This window comes from Apis cerana, linkage group LG9, assembly GCF_029169275.1.
Source record: "Apis cerana isolate GH-2021 linkage group LG9, AcerK_1.0, whole genome shotgun sequence".
In the NCBI taxonomy this organism is placed as follows: Eukaryota; Metazoa; Arthropoda; class Insecta; order Hymenoptera; family Apidae; genus Apis; species Apis cerana.
The window spans coordinates 6,359,900-6,372,312 of record NC_083860.1 but is presented as its reverse complement, the minus strand read 5'-3'; the positions used below and the strand labels follow the sequence as shown (position 1 = coordinate 6,372,312).

Here is a 12,413-nt window from a genome sequence, read left to right as displayed (position 1 = left end):
CGTAATTCTGTTTTATTTTTTTTAATAAAATATTTTTTATAAATATAAATTTCTTTAAACGAATATATTAATATTATACATATAAAAAAATAAATAATTAATTTTATTATCTGTTCTAACACGATTTTGAGGACATTGAATGAGCTCGGAAGTTCGATAAATCTCATGCATACTTAATGAACTTTCTATTTCTGCTTACAAGCATTCTCAGGAACGAGGCATTAGTATATCTATTTATGGAAAACTTCGATCATTCGAAAGAAATTTTAAATATCTTACAAATTAATGAAGCTTTTTACATAATATAAAAGAAATGATATTTATGATTTTTTTAATTTTGCTTAATAATTTTTACATTCGCAAATTTTTTAATGAAATTATAAAATTTTCTAACATATATATAATTATAATCTTTCTGAATGTGCCATCGAAACGAATCATTCTTTGACTATAGAGAGAATGCAGATTTATATTCTTCATATTTCTTATTCGACTTAATTCACGATTCACAAAAAAGTTCATCAAGATTCAACTAGTGTCTTCTTTCCTGCGACTTAAACGCGGTTTTATCCCTTACATTGTTCATGGCTTTTCAATAACACAATGTTTAATAATTAAGTTGGAGCTGATCCTACATCGGGGCTTCTCGTTTCAATACGATAAAGCTCGTGTTGGCAGTGCTCCAATTTTTAAGTGCACCAGACAAATCGGGATGTCGCGACAGATTGGAAAAAGTTAAAGTTCTTTGTCGTGCATCGATATTGCAATATTTCAATCTGTCGAGTACGGTTTACAGGATTCTTTAATACTGATAAATAATTGTTCCCTATGTGTGTTCTCGAAAGTGGATTAATTCTTAAAAAAATTTAATTTCACGTTAAAAAGAAAGAAAAAAAAAAGAATATGAGAAGAGGAATACGAATTTTCGTGGAAAAAAAAATTTCTCGAAATCGATAATTATATTTTATCGCCGATTTTCACACTCGAAATTTAGTTTTATAAGTGGGGACGGTCAAAAAAATTTGAAGCGTTTCAAGATATAAAAGGGCATGCTTACACGTACTTCCTTCCAATTCCTCGCGTTTGAGACATCCTAACACGAAATTCTACGATATCGTAACATCCTGAAGTTTATTACTAAGTGGTCTGAGACATAGAGTTGGGAAAGAGGGGTTTAGAAGTGTGCCATCCCATTATAGAAATAAGTTCGGCCTACAATTTCCTTAGACTCGGGGTCTATAAGCTTATAGTTTCACGAATATATATATATATAACTACTTTAAATAAATACCTTGATACATTTGATCGCTATTGATCAAAAGTTAGAAGATTTTCTTCGCTTCGCCATAAAAAAAGAAATATTCACAGAATATTCGTACCATCCATTTTTATAGTAATCCATGTTATTTGTTATTTTTTCAAAACCAAATCACTTTTCAAAACTTCAAATATTACAAAATTAAGGATATTTAAGGATTATTACTATCAATTGTTATCGAGCAACTTCTCCTATCCTATCCTATCCTTAATACCAATTTTTAAAACGTCAAAGTTAAGATTAATATCAAATCAAGCAATATCCTTCGATCATCGAGTTCAAGGATATATCAATATCAGGATAATTAATATCGAAATATAGATAATTCACGTTTACATGTTTGTAACTAAAATAGGATCGATTGTCGTTGTCCAGGAAGGTGGCTCAGCTGTGTGCAGCTTAGACAATGTCCGAAGATTCTGACTCTGTATCAGAGGAAGAAAGAAGTTTGTTCCGTCCGTTCACGCGGGAGTCCCTGGCAGCGATCGAGGCTCGCATCGCCGAGGAACATGCCAAGCAGAAGGAGCTCGAGAAGAAGAGAGCGGAAGGCGAGGTAGGAACGCGGCCGTGTTTCCTTCATCCTGTTTAAAGAAAATGGTCAGCCATCGTCGATTCGAGAGGATCTTTGTTGGCTGATCATCGGGTTTTTTTTTGTCTTTTTTTTTTCTTTTTGTAATCCTCATTTTCGAAACGATCTATTCTACAAATTCATAAATTTTCCACAGTATTATTTCCATACAATTATTTGCATACATTTTATATAATCGACGAACGATCTCCACGGCGCGTGGAAATCATTCTCTTTTCTTCTGTGTAAAAAAGTGCTTTGTTCAATTCCTTCGAATCAACGATTCATTCGAATGGGTTATAATACCATTTCGATTATAAATTTCGAAGAAATGCAATTTCAGATGATGTCATCTGATTCGTGGAAATTTCGTGCCGCTGTTGATTTACAACGTTTGGAGGGATTGACACGATTCATTCAAAGAGAAGTCTCCGGGAGCCACGTGAATCGTTCTTGTCGATTATTCGCGCAAATCGATCTTGGCATCCAACTCAAATCTCCCATAAAACCACATGTCCTTTTACGTGTTACTCCACGTACTGCTACGTACATAGCTGAGAAAAGGAAAAAAGAAAGAACGAAAAAAAAAAAGAAAAAATTACGCGATCATTGACACTGTAAACGTGAACGAAATATCTCTGTATACATCTCCACACCTCGATGTACACCTAATAGGATAATCGTTAAAAAAATCGATTTAAAAAGAGAAACGAGAAAGAAAGAATCGCGTTATCCGGTGATTCGCGTTTCCAGTTAGACGAGTTCCAAGAAGACACCCACGATCGTTCTACGTAACGTACTTATTAACATCGATACACAGGTTGTTCTACTTTGCAGATCTCTATAGCGAGACCTCGAAACGTACATGCATCGCTATTAAGTGCGTTATAGACTTTTTTTTACACCAATAATTAAATTTTTTTTTTTTATTTAAGAACCGATTAATATTCATGGAAAGAAATAAAAAAAAAAACAAAGAAACGGATCCTTGACTCTTAATTCGATTGAAAAAGATCGATATCGAGAAATTAATTATTAAAATAATAATTTTAACAATTCGTTATTTTTCAACGAATGAATATTAATCGATCTTAAGATACACTGATATAACTGATGTTGTGTTCCTGACGCTAAATGGACGTTTTATACAGTATTTACTGTTCGTATTTTTGAGATATTTTTTTTATTTTTTATTTTTTTTTTTATTTTTTACTCGTACATTTATTTTGCGTAGCTGCAGTGCCGTATTTTGCGAGATCTGTTTCCTCATGTTCACAATATCATTACCTATATATCTATCTATATACTATATACTATATATATACGATTATACGTCAAGCTGCGGTGTTTCTACCTTAACCCCTCTTGTAAACAACCGACTGTCGCTATCCGTCGCGTTTATTGTTTGCTTGATTTACTGCTGAACGTAGTTGAAAATACATCATGCCTATATTCCCATATTCGACGATTTTTGTCTATATCTGTTTACATACATATGTATATATAATATATATATTATATATATTATATATATATGTATAAAATACGATTGTCGTCGAGTAATGTATTGTTTCTGTGTTACCAAAGATATGTTTCGCGTACGAGCTCGATGTCTGCAGTGTCACTATCTGTGCCTGTTTTCTATATATACGTATATAAATATCGCTGTGTCGTAGTTCTCTCTCTCTCTCCCTCCGTTATATTGTAACATTTCCTTTTAACTTACGTAGCAGAACATATATATCTGTGTATATATATATAGGTAATATTAATTGTGCTGAGTCTTTCACTGGTAAGTTCATTATGAAAAGGATGGATCCTTTCATCGATGTACTTGTGATATCGGTGTTAATTGTCTTTTCTCTTTCGAGAGATTTTTGTTTGTTTCGAAGTTCTTTTCTTTTCAACGATTCGATGTATATAATTTTTTCTTCTCTTCCCGCGATATTTATTTTAATTGTTTGAGGGATTGTTGTTGGGTGAATGTATTCTTTAATTTGAAGATTTGTTTATTCTTTTTTTTTGTCTTTTCTTTTCCTCAGCAATTTTTTTACTCGTTTAAAAATTTGTTAATTGGTAGCAACATTCTTCAATGATGGATATTATAATATAATAAATCGTTGATTAAATTAAATTTCAATTCGAAGATTTTTTTACTTACTTTTTTTGGTAAAAATGTAAATGTAAAAAAGGTCTTTTGTATTAGTAGAAATAAATCTGCACGTGTAAGAAAGTACAGGGAGATATATTCGTAGATATGACTGGTCTGACTATAGACAGTCTTATTCCCCTTATACCGTTCACTCCGCCGCGCTCTAGTAGTATGGGTCAATAATATCTACCTATATCTTGCCTATCTTCTTAAACGTGAATTTTCTTTTAAAAAGAAAAATTTTTACCAAAAATTTCACTCAATACTTCTACGTTTTATTATCTTCTACTCTTCTATTTTTTTTTTTATACATATTCAAAAGACAGAAACAACATCGATATTATCAATACCATCTTGAGAAGAAGATTTCACGAAAAAATTAATGAAACATCCTTCATGTTTGTTATAGTACAATCAGAGATTCAAAAAAAAAAAAGATCGATTGTGTATTATAAAAAAGATTTTAGATTTTTCTTCATTTTTTTCAATCAATAATTTATCTACGATAAAAAAAGAAAAATAAAATGTCAACAAATGTTTGTGTAATTGATAAAAATATTTGTTTCCAATTAATTATCAATGTTTCGAATTGCGAGTATATAATATTGATCTCTGGCCTACTTACAAAATTCGGTTTTCCCGATTAATTAACGAAATCTCTTTTCACTGTCTCCTCTTTTATATCAACTAATCCCGTAGAGTAATATTAGGGAGGGAAAGAGAGAGGCGAGATGGTATCAATTGGTACGCTTCGATCTCTATATATCTTCCTTTCTCTCCTGGCTTGCCTAATCCCGCGATCCTCTCGCTTGAACATCTTTCGTTTCGTATATATATATATAAAAGCCAATGTGATATACATACATATATATCGATATAACTCTATATAACATGAGATATATATGTATATATCTATTTGTCTATCTATCTATCTATCTTTATATGAATATATTATACGAATGTCTAGAAATTAATTGTGGTTTTTGTTACATCATATTTGAAATATCGTGTAATTTAATATTAATTTATTTGATTGAAATAAAAAATTGTTCTTCTTTCCTATAACTTTTTCGACGTAATTTTGATAAATTTTAAATTCTGATAATTTTCACGATTTACGATATTGTTTATTCTTATGGAAAAGTTTTATATATATATATATTTTTTTTTTTATAACGCGATCAAGTGAGAAATAATTTATTGGTAAAGCATATTAGTTTTTAAAATAATAATCAATCGTGATCAAAATCAAAATTTATCGCGTAGAATCAATCTTTAATTCTGTTAAAACCGCAATTTATTTCCTGACAATCTAATAATCTCTGTACCTCCACTCTTATCTCTATCTGTCTCTGTTCCTTTCATTTTCTACTTCTCAATCATCTCCAGCTTTAACAAATAATCAATCCACATATAATCCCAACATATATAACATATATATATATATACATGTACTATTTACATAGTTAACCATCATTAGATAACCAATTTAATCTCATACTTTAGTTAGATCTATATACATATATGTTTTTTAATAAATTTTGTAAATTTTCTATCTCTTCTATCACCTCTCCTCTTCTATTCCCTCCCTCTTCCCCCTTCCCCCCTTTCTATCTCTGTCTATACCCTGTATTCTGTGTTTTTTCTCTGTGTGTAACGACTGTTTCTCCGTTTCTCCAATTTCAGGGAGGTTTTGGACGGAAGAAAAAGAAAAAAGAAGTAAGACGTTACGTCACGCTAAGTAATAAGCGCACACATACACGTATTCACACACGCACAACACACACACACACACACACACACGAACAACTAAATGCACGCATACACAATTATTCTCTTTCTTTACTTTCTTCTTTCTCTCTCTTTCTCTCTCTCTCTCTCTCTCTCTCTCTATCATCCAAATTATTTTATGATCATTATTGTACATATACACGAATATTATGTATATATATATATACACACACACACACAAACACCATAAAATGACCCATGCAAAATGCATCACTATTCACACACGTGCAATAGACCGATTTCCATCTTCGTACGTTCGTAAGTGCAATCGGTTACGTCCGATCGATCGTACACACTTCTGTCACTCATATTTGCCCGATGATGCGCAACGTCCACCCACCGAGACACTTAATTTTCACCACGGTGTACACGTCGATTCCCTTGCGCTTGCCTCGTTTCCACGTGTCGATAGATCCGCAATAAGATTATTAATTGCACGACGAGTCGTTGATTGAAATTTTATTAATTAATAACACGGAGGATGGTGTCTTATTACTTGTTGGAATATAATTTTTTTTTTTTTGCTTTCGCGTTATTATATTTCGTGTTATTTGCGTGTTCTTTGTGCTAACGGTACAAGTTATTCGATTGAAAGTGATTTATCGTCGATTCGAAAATGAATATTTTTCGAAGGAATGATTTGATGAAAAATAAGAAATCTTGAAGATTTTGTTTTTTTTTTTTACAGAGATTTAATGAGATTGTTAAAAAATTCCTTTTTAATATCTCGATAGAATATAATAGAAATATATTAAGTGAGGGTTGTACTTGGTTGTTATCAAAATTGAGACGAAAATATGAAAATGTATTTAAATTACGAGCATCTTTGGAAAGTAGGTTACCGAGACCGGTTGAGATAAAATACCGTTCGGATTGCAAAGGGTTAAGTAGTGCATATCAATTTTCTGGCAGACCAAAAGACACTGACAACGAAGAATTTTTCTTATCCTTTTGTTCCTTTGTAAAATTTACACAGTTGAAGAAACATCACGGAGCACGGTCCATCTTAATTTCACATCTTAAATTTATCCTTTTTCTAAATTTTTAAATCGACGAATTAAGAAATAAAATTGGTATGGGAGAAAAATCACTTTCGTCGTGAATATTTCTACACCCGTACAACAATTTTATCCGTATCGAGTTGTAGACCCTGTAATCGCTTATTGCATTGTTGTGCACAAGTAAAGACAACGTCATTGTTATTCACGCTATAAAAAATGCCATCTGTCGATCGATCGAAAAAAAAAAGAAGATCTCTATCGAGGTTCGCATCGTGGTCACGTTCACACGTATATACAAACGTATATCATAATTGTGTCACTGTGCTGCAACACATCAAATATCAATGAAACAAAACGCGCTTATTGTTCGATTCTACATATGTATATATATATATTATACCGCCATTGAAAACACGCTGTTTCGCGAATTGTTCTTGCCAACGATTTTGCAACAAAAACGAGCCTTGCCTGTGCTTCGATTTTGCATATAAATATTGCTAAATCATTTGCTCGAACTTCGATTTCGATATTTTATTGGAGAGAAAAAAAAAAGAGAGAGAGATAAAAAAAAATATTACAATGCGTTGCGATAAAAATCTAGAATGAAAGTTTCGTTCATTGATTTTCGTTCATCGTGAATATTAAAAATATTAAAAATTTCGATGACATTTCAACAAAAGAAAAACGCCATCGATCGAACGAGATGGAGAAAAGGAGTCGTTCGTTCGGTGGCAAGATTACACACGCATTATTATTTCTTTGCTAAAAATTATGCATAAATATAGCACGATGCTTGATGAAACAAGTTGGACGAAGTGTATGAAATACAAAGTTTCTTCGCTTATAAGGAATTTAGATTGGATTTTGAGGAAAAATGAGAAAATTTTCGATTAACTTGAAAAATTAAAAAATTATTTATTAATTAATAAGGAAATATTTTCAGGTTGCGATATGTTCTTGATAAATTGATTTGTTTAATAATCTTCGAGTTTAAGATTTTGGGTTTAAGATTTTTTTTTTTTTTAAGTGAAATCATATCTCGAACGAATTAAGATATAGTTAGATGATATATTTCGTGTTGTATAAATCACTGAGTAGTTTTTATCGCGAAAAACGAAGGAAAGAAAATGATGGAAAAAATGAAATGAATTCTGGATAACTGATTGAATATTCCAACATGACTTTTTGGCCCGTTTTCAAGATCACATCCGCGAAATCGTTTCTCCTTATAAAGAAATTATTTCCTCGTGAACAATTTTTACATGAGGATATCGTAACATTATTCCAAGCTAAAAATAATCCGATATCCAATAAAAGAAAGAGATTGACTCATTCGATATTTTTAGCCAACTTTATATTTTATATTTATATTTGTATTACCGAATAAAAAATTTAACAAAAATTGGATAATTAAAAATCGAACATTTACATTTAACGAGATTTTATTTTTTTTCTTTTTTGTAAATAAAATAACATCGAAGACCTTAAATTCAAAATTTCAATACATTTAGATAAATAAAACAGAATATAACGAATTTTAGATTTTTAAACAGATTAAAGAATAACTTGGCTAAAGAGATGTAAAATTTCGATAAAATTTCAGAATTCAACTTCAAGATATTTTGTTTATAATTTTTTTAAAAACAATTTAATTAACACATCGATAAATGTAAATATAACAACGTATACAACACAATTATTACCAAAATCCATCGAATCGATTCAAAAAAAGATAAAAAGAAAAAAAAACCGATTGTAGGAATATAACCACCGTCGTTTCAATACACTCGTTAATGAAACAAAACTCGATGCATTATTAAAGGTGGGATAAATCCAAGGAAATCCGTCTCGGAGACGAGATTCGAATAATGAAACGCGAGAAGGGAATCCAACTTGTTTTTCGTCAAGTACTGTACGTCTGGTTTATAGAGCTCGCAGCCGCCTGGAAACGCTTCTATAGATCGTATGCCGTATCCGCAATGCTTGGAGCTGAGATTCTTTGTACATAACCCTTTTTTTTTCTCTCTTTTTTTTTCAACTCCTCCTCCTCCTTTTTTTTTTTTTTATATTCATTAAATTGCGCGCCTCGGCAGCAGCAGCAGCAGCATAAGCGAACGTGCAAAGCGAATCGCACATGATCGCAAATGGCGTGGCCGCTCTCCTGGGATCGTATTGATTTATCGTCGGTGCGTCGCAATACAGTGTTCAGGCGAGGCGATGCTCTCTCTCTCTTCCATCGAAGAACATCGATCGCGTGGAAATTTCATCCGCGAGAAAACTTTTCTCAATTCTTCGCTAGAGGAAGGTGGATTATCGCTTAAGGGAATGGAGATTCGAAATTGCTTGAAAGAGACTCGTGATTATTAGTGGATAGATTTTGACGGATTGATCGAAATTTTCGATGATTGAACATTTTTGCGAGATGAATTTGACGGTTATTCACGGTCGAAAGTTTCTTCTAACGGTTTTTCATTTTATTTTTTTGAAGGAAGGATGATCGAAGCTTGTGAATATTTTTTGTTTACAAATTTTGGAAAAATAAAAACAATAGAATAAAAGAAAAATAAAAGAAATTTGGAATAGATAGTAAAATTTATCTTTTATTTTTTTTTTTTTTGGTTAAAAGTTGAATAATTGCTGCTAATTAGAACAAAATAGAATAAAAGGTCTATAATTCTTCGAGACAAATTAAAATTAATATTTACATTACGTTTTGTGAATCAATTTATTCAATAAAATTTTTCGTAGTAGGTTTTTTCTTTTTTTTTTTTTCGTTTTCAAAAAGATAAATGTACTTTTTCAAAAAGATTAATGGATATTCCATTCTTTTTATAAATTGAAATAAATTCGAATGATTAATTTTATTTTTTAATAAAATCGCCGAATGACAATATATTTTCATATTCGTATATTTCTTCGACTTTGGATCAATTAAAGCTTTTTAACGACAACGGCTTCGAGATAAATGAATCTCATGATTATTTATCGATTCTTTCCACTTTGTTTCTTCTTCGAAAGGAAATATGTTTATCCTTTTGCAATAAGAAATCGAACAAATGTTACGACAAGGATTAAACTAATTTCGTGAGAACACAATGTTTCGATATTAAAGAAAGCAAAGTCTCTATCTCTCTATCTATAATTGAAAATGTTTAAAAATAAATCTCATGATTATTCATCGAAACAAACTTTCCTTTTCGAAGAGGATGACATGCATGAATATTTTCTTCTATTAATTAATACGAAAAATCGACATCTTTCGTAGCCATAACTCGAGATAAATATGTCAGACTAATTTTTAATTGTAAATAAATTACGTGGAATCATGGGCTTTCTCCAGATGCAACGTCTATTCAACTTTTCAAGCGATAAAAAAAAAAAAGAAAGGAAGAAAAGCCGAGGAACGTGTCTTGCTTGCTTGTTCTACTCTCTGCCCGTGAAATTCAACCTGAATATTCATCGGCAGAGATACTTCTCGCTTGTAATAAAGTAGATCTTAATGTATAGTTCATTATTAGGAGTAGGCTCATGTATGTGCATCTATAATACCTTCGCAGGATGATTATTATCTATTGGAATTTTACGAAATGCTTTCTAGATAATCCAGATAGGCTAGGTCACGATCCAATTAATTTCGAAACATTTTTCTTGTTATAAAAAATTAGAGACAATAACTTGAGAATGTATCAAAAGATTTTTCATTGACTTTTAAAAAATTGGAAAAGATCTTGAATTATAGAGAGTCTTCCTGAGATATCGTTAATCATCTGTTGTCATCTTTCTATTTTTTACATTCCAATTTAAAAAGAAAAAAAAAAGAAAGAAAAAAGGAAAAAAGAAATTCGCATTTTCCTCGAAATCCTTAAGAAAATCCAAATGACAATAGGGTTAAGTGGCAGGGCGAATAAAATGGAAAAAAGAGGAAAGAGTAAAGAAAAGCAGGTGGGCATACATCGAATTTCTAATAATCACTCGGCAGAAAATTCCGCGGAGAGGGAGCGGAAACGAGCAGATCACATGGACCTTATCCAGGTTCGTATGTTCACGACCCGCTTTTAGCACCAATTTCGTACTGTACACACGTATATGTATATATAACATGTGCATACAGCGCCTTCTATACGACTAGTAGTCGCCATAGCTGCTTTTCAGACTAGACACGGAATAGATGTTCCCGATGCTTCCAAAGTAGGAAGAAAAAAAAAAAAAAGAAAGAAAGAAAGAAAAAAAAAAGAGAAATAGCGGGAGAAATGTGGGCCAACGTTGTGCTATCGGTAAAGTACACGTAATAAGTGTAAAGATAAAAAACTGGAGATGTAACCATCTCCGTAATATTCGTTGCACAGTGATCTAAATATATTTCAATCTTTATATTTTTTTTGAAATATGCACATTGTAATGAAATTAACTCACGTGCGATAATTGCTTAAAATTTTATATAAAAATCGAAACTACACTTTCCTAAACTTTTCGTTGTTTGAAAAAATTTGAAATCAAAATAAATCCTTTATTGAATATCTTTCTTTTAACGATAAATTTTTTATTCGTTGAATTACACTCTTATATTTAATAGATTTTGGAAATTTGTGAATATACCATTATTATTATTACCAAGAATAATAATAATGATAATAATATAAAATTTAAATGACACTGGTGGTAAAAATTAATTTCGAGATAAGAAAGCTTTCTGTTCTGTCATAATATCGAAAGATAAAAATCGATAAAGATGAGATGATATTTTGCGACGAATCTCACGGTGACGGTTCTTCCAGTTTCGAAAAAAATATGGCGGAAACCACGATCTCTGAACGCCTGCCAAACGAAGCTCGGGACATTCTTTTGCGGTGCACAATGAGCCGTGGAACGAATTAGGAACGCGTAGAGCTGATCTAGAAGCGGGTTATGAATAACACCGGTGCACTCATAGCGGACAATTATACAAAATGAATATTTCCAATGATATGTATAAACACACGCGCAACAATCTCTACGTTTTTAATCTTATTATAATAATAACGTACAACACTATACTATAACTCTGTGAAATGAATTGTACATCGAGCATTATATTTTGGAAATATTTGTTTCACTGATCACTCTCGATTGATTTCCTTGGTTCTTTATTTTTTTTTTTCCCCATTTTTTTTCGATTTCTTAAATTTTAATATTATCCTCGCGCAAAATGACGAGGGTAATTGTAATTGTAATTCTTTTTTTCTTCATTTTTTTTTTGGCTGTAAATAATTTCTAGCACGAAAAAAAAAATGAGAGATTATGGTAATGACGATTCGATGCAAGATAAAGCGGGATTTATCGATGGGCAGTGGTGTTTAGAAGTGTTTCGTTCGCAGGTTCGATATGACGACGAGGACGAGGACGAGGGTCCTCAGCCGGATCCGATGCTCGAACAAGGAGCACCGATCCCGGTCCGACTGCACAACGAATTTCCACCCGAGTTGGCCTCCACACCTCTCGAGGATATCGATAGCTTCTATCATAATCAAAGGGTATCGATGCATTTTATTTCGAAACCGGAAACTATCTTATCTTCTTTCCTCCCTTTATTAAATAATTAAATAT

General features: G+C 31.7%; 1 protein-coding gene across 34 annotated transcripts in view; it reads left to right on the top strand.

Annotated features, from left to right (window-relative positions):
• Positions 1-12,413, top strand: part of LOC108001020 (sodium channel protein para) — a 50,015-nt gene that overhangs the window by 1,553 nt on the left and 36,049 nt on the right. For 20 of the 34 annotated variants that reach the window (XM_062079185.1, XM_062079197.1, XM_062079182.1 and 17 more), the window contains exons 2-4: positions 1,694-1,871; positions 5,725-5,757; positions 12,185-12,340. In XM_062079185.1, coding sequence (XP_061935169.1) covers positions 1,725-1,871; positions 5,725-5,757; positions 12,185-12,340 — 336 coding nt within the window. In that variant the 5' untranslated portion in view covers positions 1,694-1,724. Of the gene's footprint in view, positions 1-1,693; positions 1,872-5,724; positions 5,758-7,477; positions 10,863-12,184; positions 12,341-12,413 lie in introns of those variants that run through there. The other 14 variants (XM_062079188.1, XM_062079199.1, XM_062079198.1 and 11 more) reach the window with 2 other exon arrangements.